Source organism: Xiphophorus maculatus, chromosome 14, assembly GCF_002775205.1.
Source record: "Xiphophorus maculatus strain JP 163 A chromosome 14, X_maculatus-5.0-male, whole genome shotgun sequence".
Lineage (NCBI taxonomy): Eukaryota > Metazoa > Chordata > Actinopteri > Cyprinodontiformes > Poeciliidae > Xiphophorus > Xiphophorus maculatus.
Genome location: NC_036456.1, coordinates 3969094 through 3989902, shown reverse-complemented (window position 1 = coordinate 3989902; position 20809 = coordinate 3969094). Strand labels below are relative to the sequence as shown.

Here is a 20809-nt window from a genome sequence, read left to right as displayed (position 1 = left end):
CACACTGACTGCAGCCAGAGGAGCAGCTACTGAATACTGAAGGGGGCAGTATTTATCAAATCACTCATCTTATGATACATATTTTATCTTTATTTTGTAGAAATCAGTTTAACATTAAGAGTTTCTTTGGAACTTGTTTTGCCAAATTATGTTGATCATGTTTGACTTGTAAAAGCAATACAAAGGGTGAAACATCCAAAAGGGTGAAAATGTTTCTAGGTGATTTATGTAGAACAGCATCACGGAGTGTGGGCCAAACATGATACATGTCAGTGTTCCTGATCCAACATGACAGTCACAGCTGTCATGTTCACTTCTATTAGCTGGACTAGCCTGGTGCTGGTCAGAGGAACGTTGAGTTGTTCTCATTACCTGGAACATGTCTATACTGGCTACGTATCTATAAGCCATGCTTTGCTTTTGTGAAAATATGAAAGAAACAGAAAATAAAAAGAAGCTTAAACTCAGGAAGGGTTTGAATACTATCACTAAACTGGAGAGCACCACAAACTGATCAGACATTGTTCACTTTGTGAAGGAAGATCTAACTGTAATCAGTTTACACACATCTGGTTTATTATTGTTATTCTACCAGGTGAACATCAGCGGTGATTTCCACTGTTCCTGTCACGATTGTTACTGAAAACAAAACAGAAAACAACCTCCCAGTTCCAAACCAGTAGGCTTTCACCTTGCTGTGTGGTTTGGGTTTGTAATGTTGCATCTCAGAAACCTGAACAGACACATCTCAGTCAAGAGCTGGAGGCAGGCTTATCGAGAACAAGAGCCAATAAAATCACAGGGGTTAAAACACTTGAGTTTGATTCATTCAGAGATCTAACATAAGACAAAAAAAGAACAATAAAAACATTGAAAGTCAACAGGACACAAGTTGGACTGGCACTGGAATCCCATGGTCTGTCTATTACTGATATTACCCATAAGGCATTGCACCCAAGTCTATGTGCTGATTCCAAAAAACCCTTAATAAATGTAGCTGGCATCTGTTTGCAGGATGACTATGATATAGTGATTTATGTAGAGTACTTAAAATTTCTCCATTCACTTTTCTACAATAAAATACAACAATTTTAAGACAGGAGGGTTGGATCAAATGTTTTCTGGGTGATGTCAAAGGAAGTTCACTGATTGGAGTTTCTGGCCGATCATGAACCTTAAAAACTCTGACCTGCTGATTCCAATCTTGGCTGACACCAATTCCTTTAGTCTGAAAAGTAGCTAAATATAGCAACAAAGTCACTAAGTTGGCAACAGTGGGGGACTATTTTAGAGTAGTTGCCTTTCTGATGCCAGAGTAAAATACAGGAGTTACTGGAACTGCATCTCACTAGACACCATGCATACTTCACAATAACAATGAAAAACTGATCTGAATGCAGCATCTTTAATTACCTCATAAAGAGAGCTGAGTGAAGGAAATAGTGACAGCATCTTTTGTTTCAGCCAATAATCTCAGTAAGTAACAGACTGCTGCATCCTAAATGCACAGAGGAGTCTTATCGCAGCTCCTTCCTCCCAGCTGCTGTTAAGACTCTAGAACCAACACAGATCCAAACAAACTCAGGAAGTGACACATTTTCTACATTTTTAAACTAACCTACTCAGTTGCACATTCCTTTGGACTGGAGTTTGCTAAAGAGTATTTATGTTGAAATTTTGCCCTTACTATACAATATTTTGGTCTTTATTCCGTTTTATGTATTGCATATTCCTATCTCTGTGAATCTATTTTCTTTGACTGCCTGACACTTGTGCTGCAGCTGCACAGAAATTTCTGTTTTATTCTATTCACCTAAAAAAGTAATGAAAACGTTTGTTGGTTATCATTCTCCTGAAGAAGGCTCTCATTGAGAGAAATCTAAATATGCAGAAATAAGAAGCTGTAGAAAAATTAAAAATCAAAATGAGTCAAGAAAAGTGAAATGGTTGCATCATCACAAAGCATGGCAGGAATCAGTGTGAGCTTTATGCTGGAGCGGCTGTATTAATACTGGGTTCCTGCGGATCTACAGGAGGACGGCAGCATCCTGCATCAGTCCAGTCAGCTGGAGGCCGGCATCAGCTACATCTTCATTCAGCCGCTCTACAAGGACATGTCAAAGCAGCCAGCAGGCACAGGGAAGACACACAAAGGAATTAAGAGTCATTCTAATCAGTCATATCTCAGGGAACACCACACACACACACCCCAGCATGCCCACACACACACACACGACTGTAGCGTCTCACTGTGGTGGCATCACAGAGAAACATGCCAACATCACTGCATCCATTTTGAGGTGTGTTGATCTGTGTTTTAATGTCTTTGTTAAGAGCACTGTAGACCAGAGGAGGAGGAGAAGGGAAGGGGGAGAAAGGTGGGCTATCGGGAGGGGGTGTGTGAGGGGTGTTTAATGAACGGGATCCATTTTTACCAGACTGCATGTCATTAGCACCACCCACTCCCCCTCCCTCCGTCTACTCTCAGATCAAACAAGGAGGAGATTGGACTGGATCAGGGTGGGGCAAACCAGGGAAGGAGCCTCAGCTGAGACAACAACAGTGGTTGCTAAAATGTGATTATTGATTATTGGTGCATTTATTTGAACAGAATCCTTTCTTCTTGATGTCACCTGGTGAGCTCCTTAGTGTGTGATTGATATATTCTATTAACCTAGAAGTAAAAAAACAGAAGCATGAATCTTATAAACTCCATTGTTAGATTACTAATCACCATTATTCTAATAATAATGCTCCCACAGGATAATCATGCACCATGATGATACTGAAAACAGGGCCTGATGAACATATTTCATCCCACAATTTCAAAATAAAACTCATGAGAGTTTTATAAGAAGATTCATATTGTGGCCAACTAAATAACTTCTTTGTCTGTCAGACTACATTGATTTGGGGATTATTTTCAGAGATGTTTCTATCTCTGGTGGAAAGAGATAAGTGGGAATAAGTGTAACAGTGTTGGTTTCAGACAGCTCCCAGCCTGTCAACCTCCATGTGACTAAAGATAACTGGACCTTCAGTGTGTTTGCACTGCAGCATGCAGCCAGGCTGACCTGACCTGCTGGAAACACCAATAACAACCTGCACTACAAGGCCCTGTTTACATGACAACAATTTGTGGTGAAAACGGAAGCATTTTGTTGTGCTTGTACTGTACATTTACATGAAAATAGCCAATGTTTTCTCTGACAACGGCACAGTTTGAGAACAGGTTCCAGAGTGCAATGGTTCTAAAACGTACCGGTGTCCACTGTCTTGTAAACAGAGTAAAGGGATCTTTTCTGTCAGGGAATCCCTAGCTCATGCATAGTCTGAAGCAAAACATAACGGCTTCCTACCGACAATGCCGGATACCAGAGTAATGTTTGTCCTTCTGACTTCAGACAGTGGCTTGAAAAATCAAAATGCCAGGCAGTGACCTCACTCACTAATATTTAACTGGAATGCAATCACTGTGGATGGTTAATGACTGACATGTTACCCAGTTAATGAACTGGTTGATAGCTGAGATACAGTAACCACCTGCGGCCTTTTCCAATACAAAGCTATTTTTTAGTTACTTAGTGAAACGCAGGCAGCAGCCATTTTCAATAGGAAGTCAGGAAGAAACAGGGAGAATCGCAAATCACCTGATGGATTTATAATACATCCAACAGTTTAGTTCAGGACTTGGACTTGAACAGGTCGGGGATCAGGAAAAAGGCAGCTAACACCTCTGCAAATCCCACACATCCTGGACACAAACAGTTTAGACTTTTAGTTTTGTCCCCCAGGCTCATCTGATGAACACAATGAGCACCTTACAGTCTGAGTCTTCAGCTACTCTGTTCTTAAGCAATATAAGTATATTTGCACAACTTGCCTTTCTTTTCTTTATATACCGTATTTAAAATCTGTACATACTGTTTCTTTTATCTTTTCTAATATTTTCTCTAATATTAATATATCTACACTGGCATCTGTAACCTGTCAAAGCTTGAAATGAAAGTCAAAATCCTTGTTTTGTGCTCACAATCTTTTTGCAATTGACATTTTTCTCTGTGCCGGAATGAAAACAGACGCCTTAAAATCTAAACTGCCTGAAGAATATTAGCGTTGCTTTCAATCCCACATTTACCTAATTTTTTTTGTACACCATTCATCACAGTTCCCTTTAATATAAGTAATTTTCTTTTCTGACAAGTTTCATTCCAAAATTAGAAATTTACAATGAATCATGAACTCAGAAAGAACTATGGAGTAGGGTTGAACAATAAAACAATAGCAATATATACTGTGATAGACATGCGATTAATATTGATTGATGATACATCTGATAGAATATTCAATAAATGAACTTTTCACTGAACTCTGATCTAGAACCGCACAGCATTCTGGGTGATGTAGGCAGAGGAAAGACTTTAACTGCTCAACCTCCCAGAGCTAGCTAAGCTAGGAGGGTGATATCAACTAACTGACTCACTGTGTGGTTACCTAGCAACAACCTATTGAGTAACTTGCACAGTGCAGCCTGAGCCACTGTGCCTCATAACTGTTTAAAAATAAAAACAATGACGTAGAATAATAACTGGATAAAACATGAGAGATCATGCCACCAGTCTGGAAGTTCTTCAGTTACTTAAAACAGACAAACAAACAAAACAAAAAACAACTAATCAATAATTATCGATATCGACTTGTATGAAATACGTTTTTCAGCCATACTGTCCAGCTCTACTATCCAGCATATTCTCCCAACATTATCTACCTCGCTGAAGGATCCCAGACTTCCTCTGACTCCCACCAATCACTGCTGCTGTGTTCTGGTCAGCAGCACCTGCAGGTTGTTCATCTTCAGAGCAGAAGAAATGGAACACCCTGTCTGTTTATAGAACACTCATTCCTTGAGAAACTATATATTCTTCCAGATATAAAAAAACATTGTGTTTGTTACATAAAAACAAACCAGATGCATCATTCTGTCCCAATACAGTAAGTGCATGTGATTGTCTGTATTTCCCTTCTTAATTAAACGACAAGCAGTTGACACATGAATCAAATGAATCCCACAGGCCAGGTGATGAATCCTCTGAAAAAAAAAGGCGGCCATGTTGCGAGTGGAGGAACATTAACTTGAGAATGATTGGGCTCCAGCTAGAGTTCTTAATTTAACCCTGGAGCAGGCCTTGTTACAATTCACAACAAGAAAGCTGAAGAGACGCTTTGAGGCTTTTGTGTGAAACACAAAGAGGAAGAGGCTCATTAAAGGCAGCCAGCCATATCATGCATAAACTCCTGCTGTAGTGGAGGGCCTGAAGGAGGCAAGATCTTGCTACTCACTTGCGTTGCTGTCTGCCAGAGTGTTGAGGTTGCCTGAGATGTCTCTCCTCCTGAACAGACACACCACCTTCGCTTCCACATTCCCATTGGCTGTCTGCAAACACAAAATGAGTTGTTCAGGTTGGAACTATCAGCAAGAATAGGTGTGACTCTCCAAGCTTTTGTTCCCATCTTCAATCATTTTTACAATTCCCGGTTTCCCACCCAGAGAGGGACGCATGAAATGTTTCCCACCTGATTTGTATTTTCCTTATTTTACATGGCAAAATAAATGAATAAGGCTGCCATTAAATATAGCTGTGGTTCAGTTTGACCCAGTGCAGTTTTGCTTATTCTTACTTTCGCTTTCTACCTGTAAATCAACCACTTCATCCTAAAACCACTGCTGTACTTTGCAATTAAGTATTTCACTGATTCACAGAATAAAATGCTTAAGAATTTTAGTGATGCACCCATCGGCACTAACACCAATGTTTAGGTATTGTTCTGACAAGTAAAACTGGGCAGTTATTAGCAACCGATATTGATTTCCATCTTTTTGTTAATGTTGGCCCAAATTTTTGATTGGTGCATGTCTAATTCATTTAAAACAAATGTAACTATAATTGTTCTTTTTCATTCATGTCTGTTCTGACCCCTGTTTGTTTGAGCTTTCTCTTGTGAAACATAAGTGATTGTGACTCCAGAATAACTCCTGCTGGTCGATATTATTCATCTGTTTCTTTACACCAGACTAAAACCAGGAAATAAAGAAAACTACGTTAAATGATCAGATATTAAAACAGACGCAAAGGATCCCAAAGTTGAGATATTTTAGTTGCAATATTTGGTTACTGGATCTGCTTTTTCCAATTAGGGCAGAAAATGACAACCAATTATAGTATGACAATTTGTTTTTTGTTTTTTTTACCCCTCCAGGGGTCTTTTGTGGGCTCTAGTGTCCCTTATATGAAAGTAGGCTGACAGGAAACGGGGAAGGAGAGGGGGGAAGACATGCGGCAAATGTCGTCGGGTCCGGGAGTCGAACCCGCGACGGCCACGTCGAGGACTCAAGGCCTCCAAATACGGGTCGCGCTAACCGCTCCGCCACCACGGCACACCCAGTATGACAATTTTATTGTCTCATTTAAGGAAAAATAATAAATAGAAAAACAATATGTTGAAGGAAATTCAAGACCAATTTAGAAAAAACTATGAAAGTTTTGCTAACCTTTAAGGAAAAAACAGTTTACTGTTATTGTTGCTAATAGTAAGCGGGTATGTCTGTCTGTGTGCTTCCACTTGTCTGACACTTGCAGGGACCAACACATTGCCAGCGTCACAAAAACACACCCATCTACTTCCCCCCTTTAGCATTCCTCCAATGAAACAACACAGCAATGGCGTCTGGCAACGTGGAGATAAAAAGAAGGAATGCTAGCACTCCTCACCTTAATACTTCTTAAAATAAAAGTTGGATGAAATCAAACATGACCGTTCAGACTGCAAACACTTTGAAAAAAGAAAATCAGATATGTATCTGATTTAGTTCCACGTATGGAAGTGGCACAAATCGGATTCATTTTTGCCGTTCACACTGCCGTGAAACAGTCGGCTATGTGTTGCATTTGGACAAAAAAAACAACAACAAAAAAACATGAATTTGGGTCTCCTTTGCCTGCTGTGTGAATGTAGCCTAAGAGCTGTTTCACAAACCAGCCAGATCACTCATCCTCTATCCACAGCATTAACAATGAAAAAGGTTTTCTGTTAATAGTTCTTTCTAGAACTGCTCCTGGTTCACCAGCTCAGCTGCTCTGTTTGGTGCCTCGATGTCTGTGAGACCATCAGCTGCTCTCCAGCGGCCAAAAGTCTCCTGAGTTTTCCTCCTCTGAACGATTATCAAGCTGTTTCCACTAACCAAACCAAGTTTATGTTCAAGAGCATTTGGGCAAACAAGGCTTCTATTGACTTTTATGCACAGATGTAAAGTCTGACTGATTTGGACGTTTTTTCTGGAAATGAATTTCCCATCTCAGGTGTCATCAATGTAGATATTTTGTAAATATCTGTACAGTATTTCACCCAGTCCTACTTTCATTCACAGGAATGAATTCAAATACAGGTGAGTAAGGTCTGATCTGATAGATAATGGGTTAAAAGGATCCACCCAAATCAACCCTGACATGTTAGCTGGAGCGGGATGAACTATGAAAAGTTAAAATGACTATGAAAAGATAATATTTCAACTCAGGCCTCAAAATTTAGAGCCCAGAAGAAGCTACATGTCAGATTATTGAAGACTTCTAATACTTTCTGGTGAGTTAGCAAGTCTTTTGGAAATAAATGACAATTAAAATGATAGAGCTGTGTGTGCGTGTGAGGGTGTGTGTGGGGGGGTGTAGTGTGGTTAGAACATAATGGCTGCTATCTAAAAGCCAGTTTGCCCTGTGTGCAACAGAGAATTCTGAATTCACCAATGATGAGAGAGAACAAAGTCACATTGCTGTTGTAAACCCCAATGATGAAAATTTGTTTCATAGTAGCAGTGCACTGATTTCCACATTTCCAACCGATCACAAATACTTAAAAAGCCTGATGTGCAGATTCCAATTATGGCCGACGGCATTTCTTTTTAATCAGAAAAGCTGCTAAATATAGCAACAAAGTCACTAAGTCGGCCACAGTGGGATGATGGTTAACAGTGACCTGGTGGCAGGTCTGTCTATCAGTTTCTCTCAAAGCAGCGAAAAAGTGGACAGTGGCTGATGTTCAGACTTTTGTGGAGGAAGACAAAATCAGTTTCTCGTGTATCGGTCGATTGTCCGTCACCCAAAATTAAGGAAATGGGGGTCGATTTATCGTTGCACCTTTATTTAACAGAATTCAGAGTTTAATTGAGGAGTTTTCCTTTTACCCAGATTAGTTTCTTTACTCTGATATAAAACAAATCTTTTCAATGACAAGTATTTCTACACAATAACCATGGCACAATGTTTTCACGTTACATTACTTTCAATCTGCACAGGAATAAACAAAAAATCTTGTTCAAAAATAACAGCAAACATCTGAATAACTAATATTATGTTAGTAAAGGTTTAGTGAAAAATGTGTTCAAATGCAAACAGGGCTTTATACCCAACAGCAGAATTCAGGTACAAAAGCACAATTTATTCTGAAAAACTGATCTATAGCCTTTAACCCAGTTCTCTGAATTCAGTAGCTTTTAGCTCTCATGGTGAACTCCACAAGTGCTTTAGAGCAAGTGGCTTACATAAATGAGCTTAATCCTGTGACAGGGAATCTGCCCTGTGTCATATGCTGTTGTTGTTATGGCAGTGGGGGTCTGAAGCAGTGCCCTGCCATTTGAACAGCCATAATTTACCACAGTTTGCAAGGTTTCAACGTGCCGCTGCACAGAATAGGTTTGGGTTTAGCTGCTGGTGAGAGTTGAACACATTAAAAAGTTCAAACATCAACTACCCACCTTGTTGAGCTCTTCTATTCTCCGGATCAGGTATGGGTTGCTGGAGGAGTTCTCAAAGTAAACGTAGTCTGAAACAACAAACAGAAGAAAAAAAATTCAACCCATAACCCAGCCTCAAAGTTTTTCAGAAACACAGTCACTGCATAACCCAGAGATGCTCATATGCACAGATGACAAGGGTAAATTGAGAATTTGATATCCAACTCGATGCTCTTACTGCACTACTTCAAGGTGGTGGTGGTCACCCTTACAACTTGACCCCAGCTCAATGAGAAAATAGTGAGGTTATTTTTTGATAACAGCAGCAGGCATCAGGCTGAGGCTACTTTTTCTGTATAACCATATTGTTCATAAATAATAATAATATCATTTTCCAGTAACTGGACAGATGATTCATTATGTGGTGATTATGTTTACTATGAACCCAAAGAACAACAACAGGAGAAGGACTGAGTCAGTGGCTCGATGTTACCTGCTGGGTTTGTTTAGATAGATTTGAATAATTAATTGAGCTTACTGTACTGTTTGATGACATGTAAAAGAATAATCTTTTTGCCCTTCTGCGCTATGCACATGCGCAAAATTTCCATATGTGTAAGTAACTTTATTGGATGTTACTATGGCAGTTTTCTGGCCGATCATCGATCTTTAAACTGTGTGGCCTGCTGATTTTGGCCCATATCAATGTTTTGCCAGAAAGTTTCTAAGTTGGTAGCAGTAGGTGACTGCTGTTGACCCTCCTGGTGCAGATGTGCACCAGAAAGAGTAAAGGGTTTTGTTCTGTTAACTTGAACCGTTCCAGACTTTGAGCCGTAGAGGTCTGCTGTCACCTAAGGGTGGGAGGTCACATCTGTTTTTCCATGCATAAAGATGAACACAAGAACGATTCAGTATGGATTAATGTCAAAACGTGATCTATGGTGAACGCATAGTCACATGCACCAGGAAACATGCTGTAATCAAGTCAAGTTTATTTGTACAGCACATTTCAGCAACAAGGTGTTTTACACTGGAAAAACATAATACAGTAAAGAATTATGAAATAAGCAACAGACATTACATTTTGTTCACATGTGGGCTGTGTACAACTAAAATGTATGAATATTCTGACAGATGACCAGGATTCATTTGAATTTTGTTTCAGATTGTAACTGAATGTGTGTTCTTTAGAGCATAAAGTCACAATCCTGATATGAGACCCGGTTCATCTCCCCTCTGCCATGAAAACTGACATATCCATATATTCATGTAGAATGAACATGCTGTCAAAGACTCATCAGTTCAATCAGAGCTATTTTCCCTGTGGGTCTGCTAAATGTGGCTTTAGGATCAACACAATTCATTTCAAAAGTTACCTTCACAAAGTTTGACTGTTTTTACTAATGTTTATACTAATGTGATATTCTGGAGACTCCTTCCCCACTACTGTTCTGTTGGGTAAGAATAAGCAGAACTGCTAGTTAACAGATGAGCAGGCTGTGCCTGTAGCGCACTCTTCATTTATTATGTTTCTGCTGCAGGAGAAGCACATATAACTAACCTCAATTGCTCAGCCACACTGCAGTTTGATTCCTGAGATTTAGGAATGAACAGTTCCTGAAAACAGTTCACGTCACAGGAACAATGCAGAAAAATGATGCAGGGTAACTAGCAGTAACAGTGATGTGCTGGGTTCACATTGACTGTTTAAACTCTACATGTGCTTATCAGCTGCCTGACGCTGCCACGGCTCCAGAGAAATGTCTGCTGAGCTTGCAGTGACATCAGTGATCATTAACGCCATCAAACACATCAGCTTGACACACATGCGCACACACACCCCCACGTCCACACACACACAGAAAAGCTATCTGATAAAGGATAATCCTCAGAGTGATTTGTGTTGACATTAAGCAGCTGCTTCTTGTGACTTTTATTTTAGGTGTGATCTTGATATGAAGCCTTCAACATCCTGATAAATGACAGTATGTAAATGAAACTGAAGTCATCATGTGATTAACATGTTTACTGAGGCAATCGTGTCATATTAAAGCTGTTTATCATAAATACAGCAGATATTGAGCAGTTATTACTGGTGGCTGCGCCCTACTTCATTACAAAACCAAGAATTAATGACCCAAGGCAGGAGAAGACTCAAACTGACTGCAGTTTTATAAATAAAAAGGATTTCTTTGGAAGTACAGTTACTGTTAAGGAAAAAACCTGGGGGTTATTTTACATCGGAATGGACGATAAATTGGTATCGGACGATTTTAGTCCGGTTCAGGAAATAAAACCGATGTTTATTTCCATCTTATATCTAATCATCTAACATTGGTAATGTAACAGCAATATCTAGGTATCTGGATCTAGGTCCAAATTTTTATATCAATGCATTTATGATTTTATATCACCACTGCAACAGATGTTTACTATCCTGCACAGTTTTTATCAATTTAAATAACGTTTTTTCTCTTATTTTAGCATCTCTGCTGGTTGCGTACTTTCATTGTCACTTATTATAAATAATCTGTTGTTTTTAAATCACAAATACACAATTTGGACATTTTTTCATTTTATACTACTCAGCTGCACATTCCTTTAGATGAGAGGAATGTGGATAATATTTTACCATTTTACCCCTAATGTACAATATGCTACTCTGTTTTTTTATTTTTGATATTTTTGTCTTTGTGTGAAGTTACATGCTTCAATTCAACCTGAATTCCCCCCACTCTGGGACAATAAAGCATATTTCTATTCTAATATTTAACATCCACATCACAAATCTCTCTCTTCCTAATATGGTGACGTGCCAGCAGCAGTGGTTTGTGTTTAAACCTAAAGCCCAGTGCAACTTATTGCACTTTGGGGACAGATACAAAATTATCTGTATCTGATAAAAAAAAAGATAATTTGTAATCAGATACAAAATTAACAACAAAATGCTGGGTGCAGGTGCATAAGTTCACAAAACAAGTATTATTCTTTTAAAAAAAGAAATATGACTTAGGGAACAAAATAAATGCAGACAGACTGAGATATTAGAGGATGCTTAGAGCAACCGGGGGCCGCCTGCAGCTCGGTTCCATTTGGTGAGCCCACAAGCAGGCAGAGAGGCTCAAGAGGATATGGCAGCTTTCTGATGCATCACCACAAGCAGAGGTGGAAAAGGAAGAACTCTGAAAGGGAGAGGATTTCTTGCTCTATTTAACAGCAATGTAAAGCCTGAATAGGGAAGCATCACATTGCTGTACACAGTGAAAGAACATGGCATCCCCCTGTTACATAACAGTGGGTAAGAGTGAACAGGAGGACGTGCACGTTCATGTGCCTAACATGACTAATTGTAGCTGTTCAGACGGTGATGCTGGACGTTTCTCCACGGTTTGTTTCCGTGGATCACAGAGGAACTGCGATCCGGGGAAACACCACATGTCTCAGGTTTCTGGATAGTTCTGAGCTACATGTATGCACATCTGAGAATCAGGCATCATTTGGAGAAAAATGAACAAAAAAAAAAACAAAGAGAGGATGCCGCTGAGCATTTGTTGTGGAAGAGCTAACACATTTGACTAATCTGTGTAGGAAGAAATATGTAAACTCTGCACTGTGTGAATCTAGTGTGGAAGTTTGTCAGAAATCCAGTTTGTCCAATTACATGTTATTATTTTATAAGTTAAATTTAATAGGGGTGCACTGATAATCGCCTTCGATTTCTTGAATTTTGGGAGATTGACGATCGGCCGATGCGTACGTGAGAAACAGATCTTATCCAGCGATTTTCTCTCCCTCCACAAACGTCTGAACATCAGCCGCTGCCCCCTTCTGGTCTGATGTGAGACAGGTTTGACTGGCAGACCCCTCCCCCCAGGTGGTCACATCTGGGTGTGCTTGGTTAACAACAGTCACCTCACTGTTGCCAACTTAGCAACTTTGTTGCGATGTTTAGCAACTTTTCTGACAAAAATAAAATTGGAATCAACCAAAATCGGAACCATTAGGCCAGACATTTTAAAGATGGTGATCGATCAATACGCTGCAATTGGTGCAGGCCTAAAAATTAAGCACTGAGCGTGTTGTTAAACCTGAGAATAAGCAATAAGATTTTTGCATATTTGTCATAAAATGCCTAGGAAAGCAAGAACTGCTGAGAATAAAACACTGTTGAGTCAAAGCAAGCCTGCCATCACACAAAATTACAAAATATCCATGTCTTAAACTACATTCATAAACTTTTAAATATTTATACCAACAGAACCTAATTCATAATTGTGAAGTAGAGTGAAAATGAATTGTGAGTTTAGGAGAAATTAAAATCTGAATAAATTGCTGTAAATTTATAATGAACTCACTTCAATCCTGTCCAATATATCATCTTCACAAGTTCACACAATAAATTTAGATTCTTATGACGATAGAAAGAATTTCATGAACAGAGTTCATGAACTGTCATGACGACACCAGTGTCTGAGTTTCAGTAAAGGCCTCAGAAGTTTGTTGGAGAGCATTACACATCACCCTGAATCCACCATCTCCACAGAGAAACATGGTGGTGGCAGAGTTATGCTGTGGGAATGCTCTCCTTCAGCCGAACAGAGTGGGTGTTAGAGTCGATGGGAAGATAAATGGAGCTACATAAAAGGCAACCCCAGAGCAGGAACTGTTAGGCACCTTCCAGCGGCTGTCTCTGTAGCTGGAGCCATGATGGGAGAACATTCACTGTTTTAGAATGTGATCCCATTCTAAAACAGTGAAGCATTCTAAATTGCTGCACAACAATTGGAAAAAAAATGCTGGTAAATGTTGCCATGACTTGGTCTGCTGTTAGCTGCTTTGGAAATGAGATGATTGTGCTGCAGTTTCTTAATGACTTTAAAAATCACTTTAACCCGCTCCGAAAATATTTTATGCTGCATTAAACAAGCATCCCCAGCTTTCTAACAGACATAGTTGGCCTGAACATATGGTACCTCTGTAATTAGAAAATATTTATCACAATCCAATCTGAGCAGGTCTGTGCAGTATTGCTATTGCACTAAGGACAAATAAGCAATGCAACACGAAGGCCTACATTAACCTGATTAAGAGATTGAAAAAGATTTTTTACTGTTTCTCTTCATCCAGCCTGCTGGAGTTTTAGTTCTTTCACAATGAAAAATCAACAGAAATTTTAGACATGGTGTTGGCAGTTTACAGTAGACTCTAGACTGTCTATGCAAAGTCTACAGTCTGTGCATATACAGTTGTAGACTGTGTGCTATATGCACAGTCTACAACTGTACCTGCAGCAGTTACAGTTGTGGTAAATGCTGCCCTTTTACAAAGTAATAAATCAGAGGGCTGTATGCTAATTTATGTAACGCTTTTTCTCAGATTTATGTTTTCTGTAGCGCCAAAGAGAAGACAGTAAGCAGCTTACAGTCAGACTTGCTATTTTAATCTCTTTTTTTAAAGGAGTAAGAATTTTTAATCTTATGTGACATGTTAGTCGTAAATTTCTGATGATTATCAGGAATTTAAAAATGTTGATTTAAAGGAGGCAATGGTACTCTCTCAGAAACACAGTTGCATCTAAAGGCTCATGCAAAAAAAGAATTGCCTTGTATTTTATGCAACAGCTGCAGGAAGAGCAAATTTCCTAACCACAAACTCTAAAGGGCAAAGCTGCATGACACTACCTGTCCTAGGAAAGCTGCTCTGCTGATACCAGAACATCCAAAGTTCTGGTATCAGCAGAACTTTGGAAGTTCAAGTTGAATTCAGGTCCCAACGCTACCTGTTGTTCATCGGAGGAAAAACTGGTGTTTCTACAAGTAAAGTGAAACATATTTAAACCCTTTCAAATTAATTTTAACCTAAATTAATGTTAAGATTCACATCTTGTCAATGCTCTGAATTTTTTCTAATTAATACTGAACAAGTCTTTATATAGCCTCTATTCGTATGAGAGTGATCGCCTCACTGTCACTTGCATTTAACTTTTCTGAACAGCAACACTATACGAAACAGAACCTCGAGTTCTAGATATATCTTCATGTATTTTGTGTTAGTGAACACCACCTTTAATTCTTCTATCAATCTGTCAAATTGTTTGTTTATATATGACAAATATAATAAAGAACAATCAACAGTAAAGATCCCCATCTATGCACCATATTGTGCAGACCAGTGTTTAATCAGCATGACCTAAATACCCTGCAGACCCTTGTGAGTGCTTACACACAGCTAAGCCTGCCACACTGTCCATAAAACATGTCTGTCTCCGCGACAACACTCTCCGACTGAGAACACCTCTTTCTAACGTCGTAACAAGATATTGTGAAGAAAAAGCATCAGAGACAAAGCAACTGCATGAAAAATAAAAAGTACTCCAAACAGTACTGCTAAAAGCTACGCGGATAAAAAAAGGATGCTAGCCAAATGACAGCTACAAGTTTGTGTCCCTTCACAATGCTCATGTTTACTCCCCAGTACTGACGAGGAAGCCTTCAGAAGTACCAAACATGATTCGGTATGTACAGCATTTCTGCTCACATACACCTTTCATTCAGTGGGATTTTACACACGCCATTATTCTAATGAGAAAGCTTCCCAACACGGAAATTGGAACATGTATTCGGGTATTTTGCAAGTATATCATGTACAGAATATAACATAACTCCGAATGTTCACTGACCAAATTCTATTATTAAAGTTATGTGAGATTTAAACTATTCTACTTCAAGCCATTTTTAAAAAATAACGTTCAGTCTGTACCATCAGGTGGCTGTAAGCTAACTAATTTTAGCATTCACTATCAACTTTGCTAGCGTAACAAATGAAGCGGTATGGCGAAGCCAAGCTAGCTGCTATTGACCCCGCGAGGTTCTGGCTTTTTAGCGGCTAATGCTAATAGCATGGAATTTCCATTTTCACTCTCCAACATTAGCGCCAATTTAAAAATTATTCCGCGAATGTCCAACTACATGAGCAATAAGCTTTCCGAGGTGTCATATCTGAGTCCGTAATTAGTTTTTTCCCCCCAAAACTTTTCAGAGAACAGTTCACGGAACCCGACAACAATCCGCCGTGGGATATTTGTTGAGACAACTATGTAGCCGGGATATAGCATTAATGTTTGTAAAAGTTGCATGTTTCATCTATGGTGTAACATTAAGCAACTGTATTAGATATATTGATTAAAAAGGTTAATATATTTATTTGCAAAACCCCATTACAATCGTATGATTCAATAGATTGTGGCGTTCTTTCAAACCAAACTTGAAGCACGAAGGCTAAGTGACATTGAAGTCGGCATCTGATCCGAAGTTTCAGACCCAGGGTTGCACGGATTTTAGGGATTCTGGAATATTTCTAATGAGAAATAATCAACTTAGTTAAGTCAGAGCTGTGCTGGATTACTCTACTTTGCCTGCATATTATTTTACACACAGTATTTGATTAGAGAAACTTCCCTTGTTATTTTTTTAAGGTGGAAAATACCAATTTTATAGCTATTTCGGCATAAATTTACAGTTGGGTCCTGCACGCAATCAGTTAATTTTTAGTCAAGTCAAATCTGTAGTAAATTATTCTACGCTGTTTACAGACACTTTCATACAGTTTGTAATAACCTCATTCTCTTTATGACAACATATATGCAATGTTTTATTTTGCATTGGAAATCACATTTAATATTAAATCAATCTTAAAACTCTTAGAATGTTTAAAACTGGACAGAATTAATCTACTCTTTATTCTTTTAAATGCTTCAAAACACAAAGATTCCAGGATTTAAAGTTTAAAGGACCTGATCTATTGCCAAAATACAATTAACACCATTAATATTAGATGCGCATGAGTCAAGCATAGTTGGAAAATATTATGTTATTTATTAAAGCAATCCATTCCAGGTTTGACCTGTCCAAGAACTGTACCTTTAAAACTAGATTATTTATTTTCACGTATGTTTACAAAAATTGTGTTTAAAGAACCTTTAGACAGTGCCAAACAAGTCAGTTTAAGTTGGGCCTTTCAGATTTAGAATTAGACCTGATCTAATTCAGTCCTGTTCTCTAAAAGAGCATAACAGATTTTTACTCAAGTGTCTAATCGGTATATATGAATCTAAAGCTAACTTCAGCATCATCGAAAGCTAGGCTATAGCTAGCTTGAGTTAGCAGCTAACCGAATAGACAGCTAGCGGCTAGCCACCTGGATGTCGAAAACGAACAATCACATCGTGTGCGTGCGTGTATGTGTGTGTGAGTGTGTGTGTGAGGCAAGAGGGGGGGGGTCTCAAATATATAAACCATTCCTTACCTCCCACTCGGTACATATTGGCCGCCATCCTCTTGCAACCTGTATTAAAATCAATTCCAGGGTATTCCCCGCTTGGGTAAAAAATATCGACGGCTTCTCTTTTATTCCTTCATTTATCTCAGACACCCCCGCCGCGAAACAAAGCCGGCTCCGGGCTCAAGCCGAGCTGTGGCGGGTAAAAAAGTTAAAAGTTTCCCTTAGTAAAGCTCCGGAGATAGTCCCCAAAAAACAGAAGTATCCTCTTTTCTTCGGCCCCTCAGACGACCTTCTCCTCTTCTTCACTCACTCATTCACACGCAGCTAGCCTGTCTCTTACTCCACTCTTCCTCCCATCCTCCGCTCCAAGCTTCATCCTCCTCTTCTTCACCTCCGCTTCAGCACACACACACTCGCACACGGAACACTCACTCACAGGTCCCCTCCGACAGTGCGCGAATCGTCATCTTCGGCTATTGTCGACAATCTCCGGCAGAACCCACAACTTTTTTCACTGGGTCCTGGTTAGTTAAGAACCTGACCTTTGGCATGAATGAGTAAGAAACAGGGCATTTCGTGCAAAAATATTTGAAAAATATAATGCTTATTAAGACTTGATTAATTATTTTGTAATGAGTCTTCTAAAAAAAGTATAAGTGAAGAGTGTAGATAACAAAACCCAGTTCATATAACAGAATTTTTGACTGCAATTTATTTCCCACAGTGAACCTAAAAGCTTTTGCATTGCTTTGTCTTTAAACACAAGTACACTAAAAACTTGTGATAAATTTAGTGTTGTATTGCAATACAAAGCTTTAATCAAACATAAGGGATACACCAAAACCTTAAGCTTTATGCGTTTTCATTCTACATACTAAAATAAATATTTCTACGCCTTTAGGAATAGATATCACAAAAAATCTTACAATCAAGATGAACTTTCTATTAATTTTGTTTAGACATCAATTTCAAACCTTTCATATAACATTTCAGCCAGAGCTGATGTTACATTTTAACATGTTTTATAATTTATACTTTATTTGTGTTTTCAAGAAAAACTGCTAGTTGTAACACAACACTTTCAGTATTTATAGACACCCTTACACATTTCAGTCAGATTTGGTGATGAACCCTTTTAACAAATGAAACATTATCTGCTTTACATCTGTTTGGCTGTTAGAAAAAATCTGTCCGTCTGTCTACAATTACAAGTCAAGAAATTTCAGCCAGATCAGAAGTTCAATTTTAAAAATGAAACCCTGGTAATAAAGTTATTGTTTGTATTTCCCACTATATCCATACAGAATAATATTAATACAAAAATTTTATCAACCAACTTTCAGTTTTCACAGATTCTCTACAAAGTTTAGTTTCGTTTTAAAGGTACAGTTCACATTAAAAGGGTCAACACTGCCCCCTAATGACAGCTAAATAATAACACAACTTTCAGGTTTTATTTTTTGTTTGTATTAATAATCAATACAAAAATAAAAGAAAACATTTACTACAAGTGATAATATTCAAGTACACTGATCTAAGGTCACAGAAATGAATGAATTAGTAAAATAAGCAGGGTTCGTGTTGACAGGAGTTGTTCTCCATCTTGTTTCATAAATGCACAGAAACAGCCAACACTGGTCACTTCTGTTTAAAGTACAAAAATATAGAAGAGCATTTCTATGGGCACTATGGCATACTGTATGTTATAATGCAACACATAAACTCAACACAACTAAAACAGGCATGTTCACAGAAACTATAAGGTAATAACAGTCACATTATGCACCACTCAACACACATGCTAACTTTCCTCACCACTTACACATCAGAATGCAAAAGATTCTGTTACACGTGTCAGTTTCAGATGGATTTATGAAGTTATGGTAGGAGGTTAAAATGGACATTTTCCCCTGAAGAGAATTCCTCTATACTCATGAGACTGACTGCAGTGGTGCAGCAGAGGCTAAATGAAGCTGAGCACTGATTAGCCTCAGTGGCTGTGAGCAGACAGCTTCCCTCCCTTCACTGGCAGCACCAGCAGCTCCGCCTAGCTGGCTGGAGGCTCCGGAGAGCTGGTGGAGGTGGAGCTGGCAGAGGCCAGTGTCTCCCTGCTTTCTCCCACCCCACCTCTGGTCATCTTCCACTGCAGGATGCAGGTATCCTTCCCGCCAATGGAAAGAAGGTGGGAGTCATTGTGGGTGAAGCAGACGTTGGTTACGTGACTCCCGTGGCCCTCGTACTTGTAACTTGGTGCCTGGGGAAGGGATCGGACAATGAAGAGAGGTTGCCAACGAAGCCCTAATTAATCCCTTGTTTTCCTCAATATAGGATACACTTTTTGAAATCCTGTCGTCGCATGGTGACAATGCCGAATAAGATTATACTCATGTACTAGTGCTTGTTTCTAGTTTCAAGTTTATTTTTCTATGTACACTTCAGAATTTTTGCCAGAAACGACTATTAGTTCCTGAAGCCTGTTCTAAAAGCTGTGAAGACCACTTCTTTCAATCAGGCAGGGAATGGGCGGTGGCAAATATTTTCAGTTTGTGTTCTTTTGATTATGGGTATTATTTCATTTCACACTATTATTGTCTTGTTTGTATTTAATTGTACATCTGTGTTTTTTTAATCTGTGAAAGGTGCAATAGAATTAAAGTTTTCTTACTTAAACTGAATTAGTAAACATGACTGACTCATTAGACCTGCAGTCCAACTGAAAAGTCTTTCGATGTAGAGTGACTGTGAAATGAAGGATGACTGTGCCAGCAGTACCTTAGGCTTCGGGCAGGGGTACTGGAAGAGGTGGACCTTGCAGAAGTCATCGGCCACTGCTACCACCCTCTCATTGTGGGAGCGACACAGGGCGTTGATGTCTGTTCCGTCTGAGCCCTCCAACCACACACCTGCAAACCACAGTGTATCCCTTATGTTTGCTTATCCCAACGCCACGTTTACTTGCAGAGTGTGTTTGATGCCTCTCACCTATGACATGGAAACCCAGCACACAAGTGAAAGAGGCCCATTCTCTGTCTTTGCTCTCAAAGCGGTTCCTCAGCAGCTTGCATCCTCCAGCAATGTCCCCTATTAAAACATATTGAGAGAAGTTAAGTAGGCTCTATAATAACAATAATAAGATGTGTTCCTAGTGGTACAAGCCTCTCCATCTTATGGTCTGCGGTTACTTTAGCTGATCACTACTACACATTTTTTCCTGGTATAATAATAGAATTTTTTTTTCAGTTTATAACATCCGTAGCTGCACAATTCTGGATGTGTACTTACAGTAGAGGATCTCATAGTCGCCTGAATTTGACACAATGTAACAGCTGTCTTTGGACCAGTCAAGGTGAGTTATGAAGCTGGAGTGTCCCTAATAAAAGAAAGACAGATATGATTGTAGATTATTTTATTCTGTAGTTTTCTTTTTCTTAATAAAGAAAATGTCATTAGAAACATTAATATAAGTATGGATTTATCTCAGTATATCTGTGTCGACATTTTGACTTGGTCCCCCCAAACTTCTGGTCTGGTGAAAAGAGCTCAGAAACTTCTGCATTTTTACGTCTGATGAGAGGAGCAAACCTCCCCCCTCCCTTCCTCATCACTTCCTACAGAGGGACAGTAGAGAGCAAACTGACCAGCAGAATCCCAGTCTGGTTTGTGGCATGTAACACCTCTGACTGGCAATGTATACAGAGAGTGGCGAGGACAGCAGAGAGAATCATCAGCACTGAGCTTCCTTCC

At 39.2% G+C, this 20809-nt stretch overlaps 2 protein-coding genes across 3 annotated transcripts in view; both read right to left on the bottom strand.

The window, feature by feature from the left end:
- The window catches only part of mta2 (metastasis associated 1 family member 2), a 32530-nt gene extending 15026 nt beyond the window's left edge, over positions 1–17504 (bottom strand). The window contains exons 1-3 of the mRNA XM_023346596.1: positions 17090–17504; positions 8807–8874; positions 5341–5434 (exon numbers count right to left, since the gene is read on the bottom strand). Coding sequence (XP_023202364.1) covers positions 5341–5434; positions 8807–8874; positions 17090–17117 — 190 coding nt within the window. The 5' untranslated portion in view covers positions 17118–17504. The remainder of the gene's footprint in view (positions 1–5340; positions 5435–8806; positions 8875–17089) is intronic.
- A 996-nt stretch (positions 17505–18500) lies between these two features.
- eml3 (echinoderm microtubule associated protein like 3) overlaps positions 18501–20809 on the bottom strand; it is a 52480-nt gene continuing 50171 nt past the window's right edge. For both annotated transcript variants that reach the window (XM_023346594.1, XM_023346595.1), the window contains 4 exons: positions 20348–20435; positions 20048–20146; positions 19838–19968; positions 18501–19319 (listed from right to left, as the gene is read on the bottom strand). In XM_023346594.1, the coding sequence (XP_023202362.1) occupies positions 19113–19319; positions 19838–19968; positions 20048–20146; positions 20348–20435 (525 nt within the window). In that variant the 3' untranslated portion in view covers positions 18501–19112. The remainder of the gene's footprint in view (positions 19320–19837; positions 19969–20047; positions 20147–20347; positions 20436–20809) is intronic.